A 25,000-nucleotide genomic window follows, 5' to 3' on the forward strand; every position below is an offset into this window, starting at 1 on the left:
GAGTTTATCAAATGTTAAGGAAGTAGTACTTAAGGAGAGAAGCAGCTTAGTAAACAGGGCAATCGGCAATGGAAATGAGCCTTGGTGGAAATCAGGACCAGCTTAGGGCTCTGTCATGTAGGACTGGAGCCCTCCTGGGGAGAGATGGAAAGTGGGGAGGAGTAATGATGGATCAAGCGGAAGTGGGGGTGGGCATGAGGGAAGTATCATTGATGCAAATATTAATGACATGCAAATAAATATATATTTACTGTATTTGACGGCTTATAAGACGCACCCCTCAATCTTGGCAGGAATTTGAAAAAAATATATATAATAAACGGGTTTGAACCACGAGTATCAGGCAAAGATTTTTTGCCTGACATTCGTAGCTCTCCCCACTATCAGGTCATTCAATATCTCGTCAATATTATCCATATATTGCATGTGTTTATCAATTAAACAAAGTTCAACAGTTTTATGAAGAAAGTCTGTCTTACCTCAATGATCCCTGTCTACTAAGGAAACGAAGCGTGTCTTGCGCGTGTTGTCAGGTTTGATGTACAACCGTCCACCAGTTTGTTTAGGTGCAAGCATTAAGTCACTTAAATTTCTTCCTGACTGGTGTCATTTTATATGAAGAAGTGGTAAAGTGCTACTGTTATACACTGTTGCTTTAGAAAAGAGCTGCCATTGTTGCTGTAAAGCGATCGCCACCTTGTTTATGTTTGCAGAGAGGTTTACAGTATAATGTAAGTGCCATTGCTGCACTAAAACTTCACTAGCCAGTGACCCAAAGCTGAACCTTGACCTTATAAGACACAGGGTGATTTTCAGGTACACTTTTTTGGGAAAAAAGTGCATCTTATAAGCTGTCAAATACGGTAAATAGATGGCTTAATAATAATATATGAGCTACTGTTGCATTTATGTAGTGTCTCCATGTCTAGAGCTTCTCCTTCTTTCCACTTTGCTCTTAAATGACTACTTTGTTTAGCAGAGTCATGCTTACCACGAGGTACACCATGGTGAAGGCCGAGAAGGAGGCGTGGCCGGAGGGGAAGGACAGCCGGGCCTCCTTCAGTCTGTGGGAGTCCTCGGAGGTGCACGGGATGGGGTCAACGTAGGTCTGGTTACAGTCAATCTGCGGAGGGTGAGGGGTGAGCCATGGGGTACATAGTGACATCATGGATATGTGGATCGTTTCTAGTACATTAACTATTAGTTAGATAAAGGAATGCTGTGCATTAGTATTATCTATACTATTTTTTTTTTTTTTTTCATCCTAGTTGTGGAGACGGGCCGAGGGCAAGTCAAGAATATAAATACCCACAACATGCTGCTCCATTTGAAAGAAGACAAGAGAAATATGCCAAAAAAAGCATAATTAAATTTAGCTTTACTTGTCTTAAGACGATAGTTGATACTAGCCTCGTGGAGAATATAATGACATCTTTGGAGAGAATGATTGTTTTAGAACATAAACCATTGTGCATGTCAAGTAATAATTTGGCACACCATTGGCCTCAAATAATCTAAGCTGTGGGGCTTGTATCAAAATGTTTAGACTGGCCAAGTTTTTATGATACAATGCATCATTTACATCATGTAATGATGGGACTCCTTGAGGGGGAGAGCTCCAGCCAGGACCAGTGTCATGAGCAATGGCAAAGTTACACACTGGGGCCTTACACACACTACTAAAACTATTTATTTGCAGACTGAGCCTGCGCTGGTGGATTGCAGCCCACCTGTACTCATCATCGCAATACCAGCAGAAGATGGAAACCACCCACAACCAGACCATGAGGACCACGCCTGGGTACCGGGCTGGACCAGCACCTACGTCATGCAGAGCTAGACTCGCCTGGCACCACTGGCTGCCAGGATTCTTTGGCAGGGACAGGAGGCCACAGCGCTGTCGCAGCTTCACCATGTTCTGCCACAGTGGCCAGTCCTGCCCACCGGCAACACCTGGCTGCGGTGTGTTGCTGATGCCACCCAAGTCCTGCTTGACACACTATTACTACTGTTTGGAAGACTAGACTGTCCCGTCCCTGGCCATGATGTGTCACCCCCTTGCCAGTCACCACCTGTGAAAGTACTAGTGATCACTAACCGGCCATCCCAAGAGCTGATGGCAAAGCAGCACACCGGGCTGCACCGTCTACTATACCAACAGCTCTTTTGATCACACCTACAGCATGACAAGAACGGCACGAAGGTAATTCAGCACACCTGGAGCAGCCCAACACCGGCAGGAGGACGCAGCGGTCATCCACACAGACTCCAGGGCCACCCCTCAGGTGCTGCAGCAGACACAGCCGAGGGACAATGTGTGCCTCATTACTGAAATCCTCACCCACCACCCCCAGTGACTCATGGCATGAGACTGCCACATGCAGTTTAACTGGGTGCCCAGCCACACAGGTCTTTGAGGGAACAAGGCTGCAGACGGGGTGGCCAAAGCAGCCATGAGGTTGCCCACTGTGACCTGCAATGTGCTGCCAAGTCTGCAGCAAACCTAAGCAATGGCCAGCTGTGCCACTGCCCAAAACATTGACCACCACCACTGGAAGATGGAGAGTCATGCCAAGCAGCCTGGTTAAGCCAGGGACTCCAGCTAACAGCTGCAACACCACCCCACCAGCTCTCCCATGTTGACAATGTCCACTGCACTGCCTGAGGCTGGGCTACAGGAGACTGGATGAGCTGCAAGATGGGTTGTATGACAGGCAGAGGGAACACAGCCTCTTGTCACCCACTCGGCCACTATTTGCTGGCATGCGCCACCAGGGAGCACTCAAGGCAGGACGCAGCAAACCTCCACTGGGAGAGGATCCAAGAGCTGCCAGGCAGCTTGTAACAGCTGCTGGAGGTGATGCTGGCCACCCCACCACCACAATTATGACAATGCACACCCACAATAGAGAGTAACAAGTGACACCCCTGAAAGTTAACTAGGTGGGCCTAATGTAAGGAGCACCCCAGCAGCAGGCTTGTGACCCACACATGTAAATAATGATGTAAATAAAATTATTACTATTATGCATACTGCTTTCCTTACACTAACCTAAAAGCTATGGTAGTTGTGGCTACACCTTAGGATAGGCTGCAGACCATTCACTTAGCTGGATCCTTGGCTCCTGGCCGAGTAAGTAAGGACGCATCTCAGTTGCCAAGCACACTCACCAAGGTTCAGAAAACATGAATATTTCTTTATTTAACTCATCTGTTACACATACAAATATTATTGGCATCATTGAATGGACTGTATTGGCTATACAGGCAGCGCCACATGTGGCCACGCAACTCCAAGCTGAATTTTCCATAGAGTTCAAGTTATAGACAAGAGTGCATCTGAGGCTGTCTTAGGGATACATGGCCATGATGCCGCTGTCGCCCCAAGCCGATGATTGCACACACTTCACTCCTACCTGATTTCAGTTTTTCTCCATGTCAAATAGTAAAGTCAGGAAATTGGGTAGGAGTAAAGTGTGTGCTGTCGTTGGCTTTGAGCAGTGGCGGCACCAAGGCCTTGTATCCTGGAGGCAGCCTCAGACGCACTCTAGTACATAAGCTGAGTTTTATGGAGAGTTCTGCTTCAACAGTTCACTGAGTGGCCATGTGTGGCGCTGCCTGTATAGCCAATACGGTCCATTAAGCAGTGATTGTACAACTATGACATGATTTTCAAAATGTGATAAAGTAAGAAAATACTCTAATTATGGTGATTAGCAGTCAAAGAATAACACTAAATGTCAATACTATTTTTTACTTATTATCAATATTTGCATAGTTTAAAATAACACTTTGCTCTGTTGAAAAAAAAAAAAAAAAAAAAAAAAAATCCTGAATAAGATGGTACTCTGATTTTGGATGAAGTGTAATATAAGGTGAGACAGGGAAGACTGTAAAACGTGGTGTAAACATTAATGTTACCCTCTGACTTATCCTTGCCATTACCCTCTGACTTATACTTGCCATGATTATTTTTTACCCTATCTGAGTTTGAAAACAGTTACAATTGTGCAATCACAGTTTAATAAAGTGATGTCGACAAAATTTGCTCAGGTTGTGTAACAGATGAGCTAAGTAAAGAATTGTGAATATTTTCTGAACCAACGTGACTGTGTTGGGCGACACACGTCAGACACACCGCCACCAACGGCCAACCAGCAGCGTCCTTACTCACTGGGCCAGGGATCCAGCCACTGCCGGGAGAAATCCAGCTGAAGTGAATAATTACAGTTGTTGAAAGGATTTAAATAACAATTAAAGCCAAGTATCAAAGTAACAATATGATACCACAATATTTAACTAAAGTTGCTGACTCTGAAGACATATCGAGAGCTTATTTCTTGGACATTAATTATTATTCATCAAATAGTTATGTGGCACATCACTATCAAGCCTAAACCACCAATTCTTATCAACAGATAGTTACTACTTGGTTGACAATCACATGAGAAGAGGGATGAGTACCTTTGACCAGTCTGGCTTGCAGATGCTGACGAAGTGTGGTCTGAGGCGCCCCACAGAGTACTTGGCGATGTCTGTGGTGAGCTGGGAACAGGCGCAGCCAAACAGGAACACCCCGATGGTGGTGTAACACGCCCACATCCACGAGGGGGCGTGCCGGTTGCAGACGCGGACTGGCTTTCCAACCGGGTTGTGCTTTGCTCGCCATCCTTCCAGCAGGATCATCTGGGGGCGGCGCCGCAGCCACGATGGCCAGGGAGATTGCACATGACACTCCTCAACACACCCACCTACCACACTGAGCTCTGGACTGTCTCTGCACTGTGCATGGACTAAACACTTTGTATCCTAAAACAGCTCTGAGCTTTTATTTTATCACAGGAGCTCTCAAAAAGTTGGCATTAATCAGTTTATTCTGTTTCTTTAGTTTATTCTGAATCTTCTCCTGCATCACTTTATGGTTAATGGTATAAGCTGACTTGGTGAATTACTCAAAGCTACAAATTTCAAACAGAATCCTTTGTAAGCTTTAATATTTATCAATGCATTACTGTACATAGAGATTATTGCTTTTTGACTTGACAATAAAATGAAGAATAAAATGTTTCCTAGTGACTATGCAAGAAGATGCTCTGACATGCTTTATTACTGTCAAGAGGAAGACATGCTTCAGATGGAGATGGTTATGGATATGTACACATTATGCCTATATACAACACCTATTTAAGTCTGGTATCAATATTAGTTTACTCAGTGCTATCAACAATGCCCACACCAATGCTTATGGATACTCTCAATACTTTCCAAAGAGCAACAACCAAGTGAAGTCTACACAGTCCACAGGTATATACATAATGTGTATATATATAATTCCGTACACATGCACATTCTACAGGGGCTGGCATGACAGGGGCAGCACTGGCAGGGAGGGAGGGAGATGGGTGGCCTCCCTGCTGGCCCTCTCCTGGGGTGTTAGGGCCGTCACCAAGGCCAGGCAGGGGTGCAGCGTGTGTCCGGCATGGCCTCACCACACACACACACAGCTCCTGGGGCACTACGTATAAGCCTTTGGGAAGCTCTCAATAGGGAACTTTCCATGGTGAGTGTTTGGGCGTGTTTGTCAAGCTGCAGTACGCATCCTTCTGTTAAGTGCTCATATCAAGGAAAACTAAGTGAAACGAAGTTGGTGTAAAAATCAAACACTGTCGAAATAGTAAATAGATGATTAAAAATAAAATATACTACCGTCAGAGATTATGATTGATGCTCACCCCTTACTTTGAAATTAAGTGAACTAACTCAATCAAAGACTGCAAAAGCTGGTTGAATACTGGTTGGGTTATTTCAGCTTATCTTAATACAAGCATCCTTTGACTACCATTTCATTTAAGTACCACGGCTCAGTTTTTCAGAATGGCTTTTATATTTCCCGATACGAGTAGTAAATGGAGGGATGGGCTTACGGATTGGCAAACATACCCTCAGCTGTTCCCTCACATGGTATGAAGGGAGTCTGGTTCCATCTACAGTTGCTCTCAGGCCAATATTCTCAAACATTTCTGGGCTCACACACCCACATTTGCTTAGGCTTTCATGGAGGTTGTGGGCATGTCCTTGAGTAGTGTTATGAGCCTCGTAATAGTTTGACAAGGCTTCTGCACCGTGAATGTGAATAGACACCCATGAGAACTTGACTAACCTCCTTTGTGGCCTTTGGAAATGTTTGCCGTGAGAGCCGAAACCGTCTGAGAATGCTGAACGTGGTGGGTCCTGTGGCATGTGTGGTGTGTGCCATGCCAGGACTTCACCATTAGTGTACTACATGTTGCTTCCAGAACTCACACGGCGGTGCTCTTGACCCAGAAACACGAGCCTCTATCATGTTTTGCTCAGGACTATTTGGTTTGGTTTACGTGGCTTTGAGGGGTAAAAACTAGAAACGCATCCACTGTGTCGAGTTCTGGAATTGGGGTGAAGATAGAAAAGAAAATATGCAAGTAAATTACCATCTTCCAGTGCCAAACTAACTCAGGGGGCCAAGATGTGTGCGAGGGGGGGTTGGGGTGGTGGTGAGGAGGTGATGGTGGTGGTGGTGATGGAAGGAAAAGTTGAGAGGCTGTACACCAAGCCCTCTGTGTTAGCTGTATTGTTTGGTTTGCCTCGTATTAGAGACTTTAAGACCCTGAACCCCCTCGTGTTTAACGGGAAGTATGTGGTAATGGTGTGGTGTTTAGGGATTTAAGTAAAGCCTTGTAACTATGTAGTATTGACACATTTAAGAGCATATTCTACTCTAGTACTGGATTTTTGTTATCAATGGAGTAAGTCGTAATAAAAATAGATGTGGTGGTGGTGGTGGTGGTGGTGTAGGAGAGCAGGGAGGGACTGGTGAGTGTGGTGATGGTGGTGGTGGTGGAGGTAAATATGACAAGGAGGCAGTGGTGGTGGTGGTGGTGGTGTTTGGGGGTGAAGGTGAATGTGTCAAGGGGTGTTGAGGCATGGTGGGAGGGTGTAGGGGTGGTGGTGAAGGTGAGGGGGTGGTGGCGGTGGTGGTGGGGCTAGTATAGTGAGAGGGCAGGTAGGGAGGGAGGAGGTGAGGGTGTGGTGATGTGTGGAGCAGCCTGGCAGGGCGTCCACCGTCGGCCCAACTTACCGTGATGCCTGGCAGCAAAGTGCCCATTGCATACAGCACGGAGGTGGACACTGTGGAGTCCTTATAAGGGTAACGCAGGCTTTCGTCATCGCAGTGAAACCCGCGTTCTACCGGCTTGCCCAACAGAAAGAACAGAAGGATAGGGATGGCCACTGGAAAACAAGAGGGACAGTGGGGGCAAAACATGACTGAGGAGGCACTGGCGAGGGGAAGCATTCTGGGCGGCTGGCCGCAGCATGCTGGCCGGGCCCCCTCCAGGCACGCCCAGGTTAGGGAGGAGGGGGATGGTGATTGTGGTGGTGAGGGAGGAATGGGGTGGTGATGGAGGGGGGACCACTGGGCACTGAGCTCCCCTCTTAGGCTCCTCTTGGCTACAGTACAGCCTTGGTGTTAGTGGCATGGTCATGAGTGACCCTCCTGACTTGAAACATCAACCACAGCAGCAGCAGCAGCAGGAGCAGCAGCAACAGCAGCAGCAGCAGCAGCAGCGGGAGAGAGATGGCATATGACACAGTGACTAGTGATGAGGGAAGCACGATACCAAGTGTCTGTGTGTTTGTTGCTGCCATTACCTACTTCTAAAAAAATATTAGTAAAGAGGGGTCATGGTTAGCCTACTGTAAGTGCACCTAACGCTCACTTTGGCCACGTCTGCAGCACAATACCAACACCAAAAATAAATCTACAGCCTACTGGTTTGTGGCTGTAACTAGGTGAAGGAGGAGCCGATGAGGGTGATGGGAGAGGTAAATAATGTGGGCAATACTCATGTAAAAGTCGATCGTTATTAACTTTACGTGTCGGGATCCATGAGAGGGCAGCAAGAAAACAACAACTGATGTAGCCCCAAAAGAGTCCCTTCAATGAGCAGACATGGATGTGAAATATAAAAGACAGTGACAGTAATGTAAAAAGAATAAAAAACAAAAGAGAAACAAAGACACCTGATGAGTTAACAGATGGGTATTAGCATTTGTTTTGAACCGATGAATGTCCCCCCCCCCCACACACACACCAAAAAAATAAATAAATAAATAAATAAATAAAAGCTATGGTACTATGCTTAACTACATGATTAATCTAACCCTCTTGTGAAACAATATCCAAGTTGAAGGTGAACACTGAACTTGCCCTTAGAATAACCTGTTTAAAATTTGACTTTTACATGAATACATCTGACACATGGAGGAGCGAGGGAAAGAAAGGACAACAGATAGACAGAAAGGGTGAAATACTATAGGAGATAAGTGATATAATAGACCAAAGGGGGGAGGAGACCATTCAGCTGACGATGCAACAAAATTAAGATGTTTACGGAGGAGAAAGAGAAAGAGAGGACAACAGGTGGACAAAAATTAACTGAAATACTTTAGGAAACAAGTGATCTAAAAAGACTAAAGGGGGAAGCAGACCATTCAGGAGACAATGCAACAAAATTAAGATGTTAACGGAGGAGAAAGAGAGGACAACAGGTGGACAAAGACTAACTGAAATACTTTAGGAAACAAGTGATCTAAAAAGACTAAAGGGGGAAGCAGACCATTCAGGAGACAATGCAACAAAATTAAGATGTTTATGGAGGAGAAAGAGAAAGAGAGGACAACAGGTGGACAAAAACTAACTGAAATACTTTAGGAAACAAGTGATCTAAAAAGACTAAAGGGGGAAGCAGACCATTCAGGAGACGATGCAACAAATTAAAAAGTTTATGGGACATTTAAATCAAAGTTGAAAAGTAGAGGAAGAGAAGAGGAACAACTAGAAATGCTTGGAAATGATACAAGCTGGTGATAAATGAATGTTGACAGGAGATATAAATTAAGGAATAGATTAGATTAAGAAAGATATGGAGCCTTTATGTCAAGACTGGAGACTAAAGGGACAGAACAGAAACAAATGGAAATGCTTGGGAATGACAGAAGTTAGTGAGGAATGAACAATGACTCAACATGGCCACTGATGACGGAAATTACGAGATAGATTAGATTACGATAGATCATGAAAATTGTTGAACGTTTAAATCGAAATTGGAGACCAGAGGCACAGAACAGAAACAAATAGAAATACTTGGGAACGACAGAAGCTGGTGATGACAGGCTACAGAAATTACAAAACAGATTAGATTTAGATGAAAAAAATTATGAAAGACTTGCATCAAAATTGGAGACTAGAGGCACAGAACAGAAACAAATAGAAATACTTGGGAACGACAGAAGCTGGTGATGACAGGATATATAAATTACAAAACAGATTAGATTAAGATAGATGAAAAAAATTATGAAAGACTTGCATCAAAATTGGAGACCATAGAGGCAGAGAAAACAGAAACAAATAGAAGTACTTGGGAACGACAGAAGCTGGTGATGACAGGATATAAAAATTACAAAACAGATTAGATTAAGATAGATGAAAAAAATGATGAAAGACTCGCATAAAAATTGAAGACTAGAGAGGCAGAGAAAACTGAAACAAATAGAAATGCTTGTGAATGGCAAATGAATGAACAAAATCTCACTACAGCTACAGAAGACAAAAAAAGGTGTGCTGACTAAACCAAGGAATCATGAAACAGGGAGAGCTCACACGTACTGGGTATAAACGGAATTGTAAGGCTGTTTACGTAGAGGTGGGAATAGTTTCTTGGCACACACACACACAGGCGCTTCTGCTGTCACCTAAGTCTCCCCAAAATGAGCACTCCATATAAATTGTTGTAAGCTTAGCGGAGTGCACAGAGTATTTGGCACCTGATACGGACCTAACCACTGGCACCCCTGACCCTCCCTCCCTCCCTAAGATGAATCAGTATAAAGATTAGCTACACAATGGATATCTACTCTGATGCAAGATGTCTATTAACAGTTATGTGGCTAGAGGAGAGGGTGAGGGTGGAGTGTTCAGGATGGAGGTCGGTGAAAGGAAGACTAAGGGGAACACTGAGAGGAACAGTGACATGAGACTTGGGTGTGTTGGAAATAGAAGGAAGGGTTAATACTGGATTGAAGAAGATGGAGGTAATTGAAAGGCAACCAGATGGAAGACCAAGGGGAACATAGAGAGGAACAGTGACACAACAAGACTTGGGAGTGTTGGAAATAGAAGGATTAGCACCGGATTGAGCAACAAGGAGGAGGATCATCGTAAGTTCAACCCCAAAAATGTGAGAAGAAGGAATATAAGTGAAGAATGGAGGTAATTGAAAGGCAACCAGATGGAAGACCAAGGGGAACATGAAGAAGATATGTGACACAACAAGACTTGGATGTGTTGGAAACAGAGGGATTAGCACTGCACAGAGCAAGATGGAAGAGGATCATCACAAGTTCAACCCCAGAAATGTGAGATGTAATATAAATGAAGAATGGAGGTAATTGAAAGGCAACCAGATGGAAGACCAAGGGGAACATGAAGAGGATATGTGACACAACAAGACTTGGATGTGTTGGATATAGAGGGATTAGCACTGCACAGAGCAAGATGGAGGATGATCATCACAAGTTCGACCCCAAGAATGTGAGAAGATGGACTATACATGAAAAAGAAGAAAAAGAAGTTAGAAGAAAAAGGGTAGTCTGACTTTTCAACTCGATTTTTAGGACATAGAAATTTATAAGTGTTGGGTTTTCACATTTAACTCAATGTATCACAAGCTCAGGATTTGAACCCAGGCTTGTGGATTTGTAGCTAGGCATGCTGACCACTTCACCATGGAGGCATATGTTGTGGTGAGCTGGAAAGACCTCCTTCAGACCTGCTGGGAGAATGAGACAGAGAGTGACAAAGAGAGTAGTGAGTGTAGGGATGAGAAGGGCCTGTGTGGGTGCTTCCTGACTGCAAGATGTGTTCCTCTGTTCCTTCCTGGGTGTGGTGAGCTGGGAAGACCTACTTGAGACTTGCTAGGAGAATAAGACAGAGAATGACAGAGAGAGCAATGATTGTAGGGATGAGAAGGGCCTGTGTGTGGGTGCTTCCTGGCTGCAGGATGTGTTCCTCTGTTCCTTCCTGGGTGTGGTGAGCTAGAAAGACCTACTTGAGACCTGCTGGGAGAATAAGACAGAGTGACAGAGAGAGCAATGATTGTAGGGATGAGAAGGGTCTGTGTGTGGGTGCTTCCTGGCTGCAAGATGTGTTCCTCTGTTCCTTCCTGGGTGTGGTGAGCTGGGAAGACCTACTTGAGACCTGCTAGGAGAATAAGATAGAGAGTGACAGAGAGCAATGATTGTAAGGATGAGAAGGGCCTGTGTGTGTGGGTGCTTCCTGACTGCAAGATGTGTTCCTGTGTTCCTCCCTGGGTGTGGTGAGCTGGGAAGACCTACTTGAGACCTGCAGATTAGCGGGAAGGGGCACAGAAAGACCGCCTTGTTTCCTTACACATACCAAGGGTCCAGGTAAAGAAGGCAGGTGGGTGGGTACCGGAGTTATTAGCATACCAGAGAGTAGTTATAAATACATGCTTCGTTAATTAGTGGGCATCCATGGGGGGTGACGAGGAAATTTAGCAGTCCCAGGCTACAGGTTAAGTGGTAAGGATGATGGCTCCCAGGCCGAGTGCAGGGACCTGGGAGAGCACGGTTGTCACGCCTAGCCTCACACCTGTTGACACCTGGCCACGAGGACGGATGGTGCCACTCACAGCCCTCGCCACACACACACCACTCACCACACCATCACTCTTATCTATATTTTTACAGTAAAGGAAGCAGCTCAAGGGCAAAATAAACAAAGACAAAAAGGCCCACTAAACACCACTCCTACTTTACTTCTTACTTTAAAGGAAAACAAGAGAAAAAAACAAAAAAGGCCAGTTAAGTGTACCTATTTTTTTTTTTTTTTTTTTTTTTACAGTAAAGGAAGCAGCTCAAGGGCAAAACAAACAAAGACAAAAAAGCCCACTAAACACATCTCCTACTATTACTTCTTACTTAAAAGAAAACAAGAGCAAAAGAGGCCAGTAAGAGTACCTACCTATTTTTTTTTTTACAGTAAAGGAAGCAGCTCAAGGGAAAAAGTAGATGAAAACAAAAAAGCCGGCTAAGCAATGATCTTACTTTTATTTCTACTTTTTTCTTACTTTAAAGGAAGCAACTCAAGGCCAAAAACGAGATGAAAAAAAAAAAAAGCCCTATTAAGAAGCTCAAGGACAAAAACATATAAAAACATGAAGTCTGCTAATCAAAGGTCTTACTTTTTTTTTTACTTTTTTCTTACTTCAAAGGAAACAGCTCAAGGGCAACAAAAACATGAGGCAAAAAACAATGAAGCCAATTAAGTGCTGCTTGTGGTTCTTCAGAAGAGGAGAAGGAAAAGAAAAGGAAGAAAGAGTGAAAAGAAGTGGGGGGAGTGTGGTCTCTCTTCTCCTTCTTTCGTTCCAATCTCTTTCTCTTTAATTCTTCTCTTCCTCTTCCCTATTTTATTCCCCTTTCTCCTTCATATTCATTCTTCATCTGTCTGTCTCATTATACTAAGCTGAGAAGGAGAAGTGGGGGGAGTGTGGTCTCTCTTCAGTTCTCTTCCTCTTCCCAATTTTACTCCCCGTTCTCCTTCATATTCATTCTTCATCTGTCTACCTCATTGTAACAGATTGTGCAGCATCTAGCAGGGTGTGAGAGGAACTCCTATGCTGGGGAGCTTTACCAGGGATATGGTTTGGGGGACACGCTGAAGGGGCCTCACACCACAATGACTACTGATGTTCAAATTTTAAAGATTCTAATTTGATGGGCCTCCACAAAATATGGAGTCTCTGGTCCCACTCTCATGATAGTTAGTAGCACAGGCCAATTACATTTTGAGTGGCTGCTGTGACACATGACTATGACAGATGAGTTACTCCCATGAAGCAAAGTTAGCTGGCAACCCAAGCACTGCTCTTATCACTCAAGAACTCTGGAGCAAGGTAGCCATTCAAAAGGTATAACGGCTCACATGATAACTTTAATATACACGGCTTTTATCCACATGCTCACACATACACACACACTCCCTGCAGTCCTGAGAGGTTTCCCTTGTTAGCCAATGCGCACCAAAGAAAACCTTAGGGTAACTTTAAAACAAATTCAGGTGGGTGCAGTATGGGTGTTTGCTTTGTTATGTCAATAGGGTAAGAGTTTATAGACACTGGAACTTGGATAATGATTAAAAGGGCCTTGCTTTGAGACTGACTCAGAGGAGGGGAGTTTGTTTGGGAGGGGCAAGGGTGATTATCAAGGGTCTAGAGATGCTTTGGGAGGGAAGAAGGTAATTTTCAAGGGAATGGAGTTGTTTTGGAAAGAAAGAAAACAAAAGTAATGCAAGTGCTGGGCTTTAAGAGGGATATCAGGTAACTTTCAAGGGTCTATAGAGGCTTTGAAAGGGAAGAGGAGTAACTTTCAAGGGTAAACAGTGGCTATGGGATAAGGTTGAGGTGTGTGTGGTGGTGATGTGTGGTGGTGGGGGTGTTGAAGGCAGTGCCAACACACCTGGGGCCAAGGACAGTGTTGGAGAGGGGCACCAGCGGCCCTCCAACAGGTGTCAGTCAACAGGCATGACCAGCTAGGAGGCACAACACTACTGGGTGATGATACCAGTGAACAAGAGTTGCTGACTGACTCACTAATTTACCCAAAAAACATCCAAAGCCAGGATGAGCCTGATATCGGATCGAGTGAGGAAGGAATGTCTTCCCAACTTACCAGGACCGCAGGCATGGCCACCCCAAAAAGCAGGAGTACCGTGTCTGATATGGTCTCGTGATCAGTAAAGGGGTAGCTTATTGACTTGTCATTGCAAAACATACCCCGTTCAAAGGGGGACCACACTTTCTTCACCACAAATATGCAGCCTCCCACTGAAAAATTAGAAGGGTTCATGTTGCACATCAAGGGGAATGGAACACCACCCTCCCCTGGATCACCCTGGGGGGGGGAGCGCACCAGCCTCAGGGGCTAGAAATCACACTAGGGGACACACTACCTTGCATTAAGAAGATGGCACAAAAAACACACAATGTGAACACTACAGGCAGGTCTGAGTGAGGAGTGAGGAAGACAGCATGTGAAGCTTGGATATGAAGTAATGCAGAAAACTGAGCAGGTGATGCAAAGAAAAGACTGAAAATTGCAAATGTGATCAATAAGCTGAGGATGTTGATCTCTGCTCTGCCTTGGATGGGTTGTGAAAGCCCCAGCTGCTGGCAACCCTGTGTGCCGGGAGTTTGTAGGATCAATGGTGTGGTGGCATATATGGTAAATATTGCATACTATAGTCACCATTCATTAAGTTGGTTCAGAAGCCCTGCCCCCTCCCTCCCAGATAACACTGAGGTTCATATTTTCAAATGCATCAGGCTTCCATTACAACTATGTTCCAAACCCATAGATAATATTAAGCAGGTTTTCAAGGGTGTTTTTTCTGTTCATGTTCCAGAAGTCATGTAAAACTGTCACTAGGATCACAAAACAGTCTATGAAAGTCCCAGTAACTTCTATGAGAGGCTTTTCAAACTGGTGATCTGGGGTGATGAAAACCTCCTTTCATTCAAGCAATCACCTCCCACTGCTTTGGAGGAGGGGGCAGGGGGCTTCTGTTCTGGGTCAGCTTAGTGTGTGGTGACTATAGCATCACCTGCTCCACTGTCCCCCACAATGCCCTAACAATCTTGGAGGACAGAGGAAGGACAGTATGCTGCAGAAACACTGATTGTAAAAAAGAACACTCACACAATAATAAATATATCTGCATCAGCATTATTGAAGTTAACATATGAAAAAAATGTTAATATCAAGCCATGTTAAAAAAGATAATAAAAAGCCTTAATATTAATGACTTCCTTGATTGATCAGTATTGTTAATAGTTTAATTATGGAGACAAAGATGAATGACTTAAACAAGAAACAGGAAATAGATCTTTGGTAGTAAAAAATTTAAAACTCTTTATACTTATAATTTCCTCGACTGATTATTGTTGTTAATAGCTTTTAGACACAAACATGAATGGCTTGAAGAGGAAACAGGTCTTTGGTATACTATTAAGGTCTGCAACAGTCAACACTTAGAAAATAATTATGTCCATGCAATTCACTAAGGGTAAAATCCTAACACTCCATCTCATTCATATATAAAGTTGGCTCACTCTAAGCATCATTATACATTTCCTGTTGAATACTTTATTACCTTATGGCTTTGGACAATAGAAAAATTATATAGCCCTATTTTTGCTTTGATCAGCTGAGTAAAGGAAAAAAACATGTAAATTAAGCTCAGATAAAAAAAAAGTATGTTCAAAATAAATATTGATCCCCATTCTTTGTTTTACTTTGGTTCAGCTTTGCAAGAGCCTGCAGTCTTTTCTTTTGTGATTGTTGTCACTTTTTACTTATAAAAAAATGAGCTGAAATAACAATAAATAACTATAATGAAGATAAAGACTGATAACCATTCTTTACTTTTGTACTGGTTTGTTTCTACATCTCAAATTTACCAGAACAGTTTTACTCCTGATATATAATGTTGGATGGATTGGTGCCCATGGTGTATAAGTGCCCCAGATTTATCATTACTGTAACGTATCTATAATGCAAGTAACGATAATTAAATCCACTGTATTACTGTGCTCATACACTAAGTGGGGTATGCACGAGCATGTCCCATTACTTAAAGTGCAGCTGATAAGATATGATGCAGTCCTTAATAGAGCTCATAAAGGCAGGCAGCGCTGGATTAAGATAATACCTGACTTATACATCCTAATGTACCCTAACCCTTTGATCTGATACTGGGAAACATTAGGTCACAGAGTAAACAATAATAAGTCCAGGCTTACTGACCGATTGATTTGTGTTTAGTAAAGTATACATTACATAGGTATACTAAAGGTAAAGTAAGTTAAAAGTAAAATTTGGGTCATTCGGTATAAGTGTGTGTGACCTTGGAGCTTATCTCTGTCCCATGAGCTTGTGGTGGGGAGAACCAGTTATTCCGGGATACAGGGCCAGTGTAATATCTGGGTTTCCCAAGGTAAGCCTATTTTCATCAAGCATGAAAGGGAGGATGTAGAGCTAGGTGGGTTGTACACTGACTTCCTGGGCCAGGATTCAAACCTGAGCTTGTGTATTTGTAGCCAGGCATGTTAACCACTAGGCCATGGAGGACCAATGAAACGGTGGACAGATATTGCATAAATTAAGGGGACCCTCTGCCTGTTACTCTTAAACACAAACTTTTTTCTGCTCCTCAGAACGTTTTACCTATATATATATATATATATATATATATATATATATATATATATATATATATATATATATATATATATATATATATATATATATATATATATATATATATATATATATATATATATATATTTCCTAAATCTGAATTCTTTTACAAGGTGAGCACCTTTCTCGAATGCTTTGGGGTGCTTTCAGCAGGTGTTTTGGTAGAACAGTGTTGCCACTCACGCCAAGGCTACTTGGTGCGACGAGTGGGAAATTTAAAAATCCTAAAAAATTCTTCCATGACAATCCGTATAAAACCGAAACCGTATATATATTTGAGGGACAACTGTATATATATATATATATATATATATATATATATATATATATATATATATATATATATATATATATATATATATATATATATATATATATATATATATATATATATATATATATATATATATATATATATATATATATATATATATATATATATATATATATATATAATATATATATATATATATATATATATATATATATATATATATATATATATATATATATATATATATATATATATATATATACTATATATATATATATATATATATATATATATATATATATATATATATATATATATCTATATATATTTTTATATATATATACAGAGAAAGAAATATATAAAATCATGACTAAGAGATATCATAAATCTTTTATGGATAAAAAAAATTGTCTTTTCCCTAGCTTTCATATGATACCATCACTTTTATCATAGGTTAGAAACTAATGGAGGAGTGTTTCTTCAAATTTGTGTTTTGAGAACATGGTCGTTTTCTCAGACATCCTCCAATGGAAGGAGCAGCACACAAGTAAGCGCTCTCATTGATGCCATATCAGGAGCAGTGGTATATTTATAGAGGAACATCACAAAAATGAAGCAAACAAAAGCCTATTTAATGTGTAATGGTATAAACAAAGCCGTAAAACAGAAAACTGTGGTATGATGAGGGAGGACTACTCAGATACCCTTGATAACTACATTTTTTTGTGGGGGGGGCAGGGAAAATTTCAGCATAGACCCCTGAAACTTTCACAAAGTATTGAGAAATGCTAGAGGAGTCTGGTAATTTTTTTTCTCAAAAAGTGGTATCTTTGAAGTTTTCGGATTCTACAGGCAGAGGGTCCCCTTAACCTGGTAGCTGTGGGGATCATGTTTCTTAAAGGCCCCTCCAAGTGAATTAATGAGAAAAAATCATCACTCACGCACACCATTTCATAATATATATCAACGCATTTGTAATCAGCTTATGCATCATCTATTTTGGGGGTTTATATCAAGACAAAAATTTGGCCCATCGTTGCTACCGGGTTATTATGATGCAAGAGCCTGCAGTCTTTTCTTTTGTGATTGTTGTCACTTTTTACTTATTTTGGTTGGGTGCTAAGTTTTGATGCCCCCCTCAGCATCCAATGCCATGGTGCTGAGTATGGACCCATGCCCCCCTGAACTCCTGCCCTACCACTCCCTGAAGCAACCCATGGACACACTCTCAGGCCTCAGCTGTCCCCTGAGCCCCCTAGCCTACGGACCCCTGCTTGGGCTGTCCTGAACCAACACAACCTTACACAGGCGTGAATTACACCACACAGGACGCCCACCCTGGCCTGGCAGTGCCGGGGACACAGCCTCAGGTGGGCCCCGAGGCTGTCCTCGGACGGCGCCGCGTCATGTAGCCTCCGGACAGGTGCACCGGACGTGCCGCACAGGTAAGGCCGTGATCATGCAAGGTCGAGCGGGGCGGGGCGGGGCCCCCACCCACGCCCTGGCCGTCAACCGGGGCGGCGGGTCCACCGTGGGCCGTGGCATGGCCGTGCCCACGCCCGCCGCGACTATGACAATTGTTTTATTAATGGAAGTGACCGCCCTCACGCCCACCCCCCGTGCCACGCCCCCTGCCCGCTGTCCCGCGTGCCTGGCTCACCTGTCAGCAGCAGCATGAAGTCCGTCACCACGCGCACCACATATTTGGCCTCCATCATAGACATAAATGAAAAATATCCGGAGCCAAAACACGCACACCTCCCCGCCCGGCCGTCTGTTCCCTGACTGAGGCGGACGGATTGCTTCCCAGTGGCTACGGCGGCTGCACGAGTTGGCAAGGTTGGATTATCTCTCTCACAGCTCCATTACCACATTATTTTCCTATCCTGGGTGACTAAAGTGTCTTCAGCATGGCGTGTGACTCATAAAGGGACACTGGCGTCGGGGTATTTTGCAAGAGGAATTTCCAGTAATACCCTATCGGACAACTCCAGTCAGCTGCCAGCAGTGTGTCAACATTACGCTCATTTTAAAGCCAGTCACGTCTCTAGCCCTCGAAATGTGAGTAATATGATACGAGGCGTTATAAATCACATATTTTTGAGTGTCTTGAAAGTTGAAATCGATGGTGAGTAAAGTTTTGGGTTTTAATTTATAAATTCCACAACAGGCCTCCAGCGGGCATGCGCTGTGAGGCTTCATGCAAGGTGGTCATGTTTACACTGGCCGACAAATGGTATGCACTGGTTTATAAGGGTTTACAATGGTACATAATGGTTTATAGTGATTCACACTGGTTTTAAATGGTTTAAAAGGATTTTCAATGGTTAACACTATAGTTTATAGTAGGCCTATATGGTTTACACTGGTTTATAATGGCTTACACTGATTTATTAGGGTCTACAATGGCTTATAATGGTTTACAATGATTAGCACTGAGTTACAATGAGTTGACAATTAAGAGTTGAGTCAACAATAGTTTATAATGGCTTGCAATGGCTCACACTGGTTTATAATGGTTTACACTAGCTGGTTAATAATGACAATAGTTTAAAAGGGTTCACAAAGGTTTACACCGGTTTATAATAATATATAATAGTTTATAAACAAAGTGTATATATATAAATGAGTTACAATGGTTTACACTGGTTTGCAATGGCTTACAATGGTTGATACTGGTTCATATGATGAGTTACAATGGTTTACAAGAGTTTACAATGGCTTACAATGATTTTAAATGTTTGATGGAATCGCTGTCTTGAGTTTTACACTATATGAATACTTTAGATTAGTTATTTGCATGATTACGTGGATGATCGAACACGAAACATCATAAATAACTTCACTAAGAGAGTTACACGTTATAGCTGCGCGTGGCCTCAGTGCTAATCTTCGTTGCTTCTCTTGAGCCAGGTAGATACACAGGTAGATAGGCAGGTAGGCTATACAGGTATATGAGAACTGGTTAATTCATACCTCTTTAGACTATTAATTAAGCTTTCTACCTGGTCGTTAAATAGTAGAAGATGAATTTTCCGTAAGTGTCCTTCTAATGCAGATAAATAACCCAGTCTTAGAGTAACAGGCGTTGTAATTATTTCCTATGTGTAGTATCAGAGAGAGAGAGAGAGAGAGAGAGAGAGAGAGATGTATATCTGCACTCCTACATCTATATTTTTGTTGAGTAAGTTTTTCTATACGCCTCAGGACAAATTAAAAGTTATTATTATCATTATTATAACATACCGCATTATTGATAAACATTTTACTTGGCCACGGAAACACGGGTAGATAAAGAGTTCGATCCTTTATCATGGCAGAATAAGGGATCGAGTAGCCTGCGTGATCCTGCTCGTTATTTGGTTTCTCCCCCTTATAACCTGGAGCAGTGTCATGGTGGCCGTGGGGGAGGGAGGACGCGCGTGAGTGTTTCCCCGCGTTATAATGGAGCTTCCCAAGGCTGCTGAGAGAGACGCCATCGTTCCAGGTGAGTCTGGGTCCTGGCCACCTGCCCGGCCCCGCCCGAGGCTGTCCGGGCCGTGCTGCCGCCGCGCCCCGCCTAGCCTGGCGAGGCAGTGGTCGCCTGTCACCCCGCGGCCCGGCTGCTGGGTCTTATTTAGTGCCACGCCAGGCACTGCCTGCCGCCCCTGGCACTGTATGGCCAGGGGCGGGGAGAGAGGGGCTTTATTTGTACTTTATTGCCGCTTCCTTTTATTGGTTTGTATTATCTTCCAGTTGAGTTTTTTTTACTAGTTCATTTGGTACTCATTTGAATGTTTTGAGTCGTCGTATGTCATGCAGATGAATAATAACCATAGCATGTCCAGTGTTCAATGTGACGAAGTGTAGGCACACAGGGGGACAAACGGCGCAAAGCCCGAGTGTTAGGTTACGTGTATATTCACTTATTGTTTGATGACCTGTAAGGGGTCAAGGGGGGCGAAGCCCCTCCAGTAGGTTGCCTTTATATTCACTTGTCATGTAACCTTAAGGGGGGTCTAGGGAGCAACCCTCCCATCAGGAGGTCACATGCATGAGTAAATACTCATTTTTTAGTGACCGTAAGGGGGGTTGAGGGGTTACGTATATTTTCACCCATCTTTTAGTGACCCTTAAGGGGGTTGAGGGGGTCAGAGTCTTCCCCCTAAGTAAAAGTGTGAACACTACTTTTAGATTTTAGCTGTGGTGAGCTGCAGGGTTTGGCTGCCACGGGATGCTGTGGGCTGCTCTGTCACCCACAGCCGTGTGGGTCAGCAGATATATTTCATCGGTATTTTCACACTGGTTTTCATATCTACACTTTAGGGTTTCCAGTAGGTTTGTAAGTTAGTAGAAAATATACATGACAAAAAAGAATAGTTGTTAAGGAGAAAGCGAAATAGCTCTCGTTAATATTACCAATCATGACCCCATTGTTATGGCAACATTATGGTTATTACTAATTTATACCAAGTGAGGCCTTAAAACACTCAAATATTAAACTATCAAATGGAAGAAAAACAGAAAGAAATAGGAAGTGTCAATAAAGGAAATATTCACAGGAAAGAGAGCCTTGTGTAGTGTGTACCCTTAGCTTGGTTACTGTTGCTCTGATGGTGAATATGGTATGTATGTTTTGCAGTGTGTGTGTGTGGTTTCATGTTAATATTACCGCTTGCTATAATTTTCCTTCCTCTAATATCTGTCCGTAACATTTTTATCACTTGCTGGACGTGTGGTGTCACATGTCCAGACTCTCATATTATCTTTTGATCAGCTGAGGAGGCAGGGCAAACCATCAGGTCAGGTCTGGTTACGAGAACTTCTGTGGGATAATGGTTAGGAATACAGTGCACCTCCCTTGTTATCAATACTACCTCTTTCTTATTTCCCACATAGGTACCATATATTTCTTTCTTGTTTTCTATATTGACCTCAGACAGCTATTACTTAGGGTTTTCATGTAATTATTGGCTTCATGTGTCATTCTGCCTCTAAACTGTTAACCACACACACACACACACACACACACACACACACACACACACACACACACACACACAAAGAAACATAGAGGTTTGGAACAGACTAAGTGAGGATGCAGTATCGGCGAAGAGTGTGCACAACTTCAAGGAAAAGCTGGACAAATACAGATATGGAGACGGGACCACACGAGCGTAAGCCCAGGCCCTGTAAAACTACAACTAGGTATATACACACACACACACATTTTGATATTTATAGCTAGAAAGCACAGTAAGCAAAATATTTAATAATAAACAACATAGTAACATCATAATAATAAACATAATGCAGTAATATACAACCTTCATTATAAAGTACCTATGTATCATATATAGGCCTATCTGTAGTAAATGAACTACAGTAAATATATAAACCTATTGAGAGGTCTGAGTTAGGTATTCTTAGATGCTTCCACCTCTCACATCATCTATTTGCAGAGGCCATAAAAGAGATCAGTCGGGTTCTAATGAGTGTGTTTTTACATTCCTGGTACAGAAGAAGGGTCAAACTACCATCAAGGTCATAAAACTGCTGCTGAAAATGCTTGAAATTCCCACGAAAACCATGTAAAAATGTGTGCTTGGGTGCTGTTAATATCTAGTAGCTACCTTGTTTCTTCCTGTATCATGAAGCAAGATTGTTTTATTCAGAATTCCCTAGTCCCTCAATTTTCTTCTTTCTATGTGTCCTTGGGTTTGTTTAAGATTATGGCCATTAGGATTACTTAATACATATCTAAAACCTTGTTTTATCCTGTATCATCAATTTTCCTCTTTTTTTTGTGTGTATGAGGGCTGTGGGTAAGGTATTTTTCTTTTTTCTCTTTCTCTTTTCAATTTTCTCTTTTCTCTTTGGGGAAGTGGCTCTGGGTCAAGCTAATTTTCTTTTCTCTTTATTTATTTAATTTTTTTTTTTTGCAGGGGATGGCTCTTTGGGTAAGCTAACGGCACCTGTTAGATCCATTGGGGAGTCTTGTGGATTTGTGGGAGGATTGAGCATCATCCTCATGCAAATTGTGTCAAGATTGTTTTATTCATAATTCCTTAGTCCTTCAATTTTCCTCATTTTTTCAGTGGGGGTTGGGGAGGGGATTCTAGGGCAAGCTAACGGCACCTGGTAAATCCATTGGGGAATTATGTGGATTTGTCACAGGATTGAGCATTATCCTTATGCAAATTGTGGCTGACAGACTGATAAACAGATTTGTGAGGATGAATACGCTTAACTATTCTTCGGACTTAAAAATAGACTTTCTTCCGTGTTCTGTGAGAGAGAGAGAGAGAGAGGTGTAATATGATAATAATGATAGTAATAATAATAATAATAATAAGTAGTAAATGGTTTATTTCATCATAGGAGTTGTCATGCTGGAAACTTACAGATTATAAATATTTTACAGATGAAAAAAAAGAACAAGAACAAAATGAATGAGTTGTGGATTGGTGGGGCTAAGATGTCTGTGGGAAGCAATGTTGGTGGTGTTGGTAGTGGTGATGATGTTGATGTTGGTGTTAGTGTTGATGGTGTTTGTGATGGTGGTGTTGATAGTGGTCATGCTGTTGGTGGTGGTGGTGGTGGTGGTGTGTTTAGTCATGGTAACATTATTTCAGTCAAGGAGTCACTGGGTTATATTTTTGTGTGACATCTGCTTGTTACTCCTTCAATGGACCTGACACTAATTTTCTCTCTTTCTTTGTTATTTTTTTCTCACTTTTCCAAGTTTATCATCAAATAATAGTGTTTCAGCAACTGTTTTGTTAGCAGAGACCTTGATAAATTATGATATTTGACTGAGTGACTTGAGACCCAGTTGAGTCTGTAGCTTAGCAATATAGGATACCGGGATAGGTGATTTTAGGTGAGGTAGGGTAGGGTAGGTTAGGCTTTCGTAGGGTAGGTGATGTTATGTTAGGTTAGAGTGGGGTAGGTTAGGGTTTCTTGGGATAGGTGATGTTATGTTAGGTTTGGGTGGGGTAGGGTGGATTAGGTGAAGCTATGTTATGTTAGAGTATTGTAGGGTAGGTTAGGTTAGGCTTTCTTAGGGTAGGTGATATTATGTTAAGTTAGGGTAGTGTAGGTTAGGGTAGATGATGTTAAGTTAGGGTAGGGTAAGGTAAGGTAGGATAGGTTAGGTTAGGTTTTCTTAGGTTAGGTGATGTTAGGTTAGGTTTTCTTAGGGTAGGTGATGTTAGGTTAGGTTTTCTTAGGGTAGGTGATGTTAGGTTAGGTTAGGGTAGGGGATGTTAGGTTAGAGTAAGGTAAGGGATGTTATGTTAGGTGATGTTAGGCTAGGGTAAGTTAGGGTAGGATAGGTTTGGTTAGGGAAGGGTGTGGTAGGTTAGGTTAGGGAAGGGTGTGGTAGATTAGGGTAGGTTAGGGAAGGGTGTGGTAGATTAGGGTAGGTTAGGTTAGGTTAGGGAAGGGTGTGGTAGATTAGGGTAGGTTAGGTTAGGGAAGGATGTGGTAGATTAGGGAAGGGTGTGGTAGATTAGGGTAGGTTAGGGAAGGGTGTGGTAGATTAGGGTAGGTTAGGGAAGGGTATGGTAGATTAGGTTAGGTTAGAGTAGGTGTTATTAGGTTAGGTAATATTGTCTTAGGTTAGGGTAGGTGATAGTAGGTTAGGGTAGGATGGGTTAGGTCAGGTCAGGTCAAGATAGGTGATGTTAGGTTCCATTCTCCCTACTCCACTTCCTATCTTCAGTTTAATAATGATGAAAAGAATCGTTAGTTCAGCAGCAGAAACCTTGACATAATAATTGACTGAGTGACTTGTCTTGAGAGTCAGTTGAGTCTGTAGCGTACGTACCTTTTTTACAGTGAAGGATGCAGCTGTCAAAAAATTAATCTTTATTTATTTATCTGTTTATCTATTATTTTTTTTTTTACAGTGAAGGACACAGCTGTTAATAAGTTAGTTTTGAGGCTTGTGCCAAAAAATTCAAACTGTCTTTATTTATTTTTTTTTTCAATGAAGGTGTCTTTATTTTAGCCCTTAGGATAGCAATGACTGTATCCTAGAGTTTCATGTGATCCGAATACATCCTTAATGGGTCAGTTTACTTATGATACTAATAACTGTCAGGTAGAAAAGCAGAGTCAGCCCTTGGTCAACCGACGACTGTATCCGACTGTGTCCATGAGTGTCTTGTTAACTAGGTGCGCCCTTAACTAAATAATGCGTCAGTTTAGCAGCCCGGCGTGAAGGGTTGAAGGGCTGGAGAGGCTGAGTTTGTGTGTCTAGCCGGAGCATAAAATTTGAGAAAGAGGCAATGCAACTATGATCACTTGAGCCTCTTGTGCCCTCTTGAAATTAGAGAGAGGAGGAGGAGGAGGAAACCGAGAAGGAAGAGG

At 42.5% G+C, this 25,000-nt stretch overlaps 2 protein-coding genes and 2 long non-coding RNA genes across 14 annotated transcripts in view; 2 read left to right on the forward strand and 2 right to left on the reverse strand.

Moving 5' to 3' along the window:
- LOC126995825 (putative phosphatidate phosphatase) overlaps nucleotides 1–18,467 on the reverse strand; it is a 25,273-nt gene extending 6,806 nt beyond the window's left edge. For 2 of the 3 annotated variants that reach the window (XM_050855673.1, XM_050855675.1), the window contains exons 1-4: nucleotides 18,306–18,467; nucleotides 13,786–13,940; nucleotides 4,465–4,686; nucleotides 992–1,123 (exon numbers count right to left, since the gene is read on the reverse strand). In XM_050855673.1, the coding sequence (XP_050711630.1) occupies nucleotides 992–1,123; nucleotides 4,465–4,686; nucleotides 13,786–13,940; nucleotides 18,306–18,369 (573 nt within the window). In that variant the 5' untranslated portion in view covers nucleotides 18,370–18,467. Of the gene's footprint in view, nucleotides 1–991; nucleotides 1,124–4,464; nucleotides 4,687–7,114; nucleotides 7,267–13,785; nucleotides 13,941–18,305 lie in introns of all 3 variants that reach the window. The other variant, XM_050855674.1, reaches the window with a different exon arrangement.
- LOC126995826 (uncharacterized) lies at nucleotides 7,542–11,954 on the forward strand. The gene is made up of 2 exons (XR_007750738.1): nucleotides 7,542–10,306; nucleotides 10,482–11,954. It is a non-coding gene; the product is annotated as an uncharacterized LOC126995826 (long non-coding RNA).
- LOC126995827 (uncharacterized) lies at nucleotides 10,456–13,779 on the reverse strand. Its single transcript, XR_007750739.1, has 2 exons — nucleotides 12,682–13,779; nucleotides 10,456–12,566 (listed from the first exon to the last, which is right to left on the reverse strand). It is a non-coding gene; the product is annotated as an uncharacterized LOC126995827 (long non-coding RNA).
- Nucleotides 18,468–20,002: 1,535 nt separating the features above from the next.
- The window catches only part of LOC126995828 (oxysterol-binding protein-related protein 8-like), a 137,096-nt gene continuing 132,098 nt past the window's right edge, over nucleotides 20,003–25,000 (forward strand). For 8 of the 9 annotated variants that reach the window (XR_007750740.1, XM_050855676.1, XM_050855679.1 and 5 more), the window contains exon 1: nucleotides 20,003–20,132. Coding sequence is in view for 7 of the 9 variants with exons in the window: in XM_050855676.1 (XP_050711633.1) it covers nucleotides 20,090–20,132 (43 nt within the window). In the remaining 2 variants the exon portion in view is untranslated. The remainder of the gene's footprint in view (nucleotides 20,133–25,000) is intronic. The other variant, XM_050855680.1, reaches the window with a different exon arrangement.

Source organism: Eriocheir sinensis, chromosome 9 (assembly GCF_024679095.1).
Source record: "Eriocheir sinensis breed Jianghai 21 chromosome 9, ASM2467909v1, whole genome shotgun sequence".
Lineage (NCBI taxonomy): Eukaryota > Metazoa > Arthropoda > Malacostraca > Decapoda > Varunidae > Eriocheir > Eriocheir sinensis.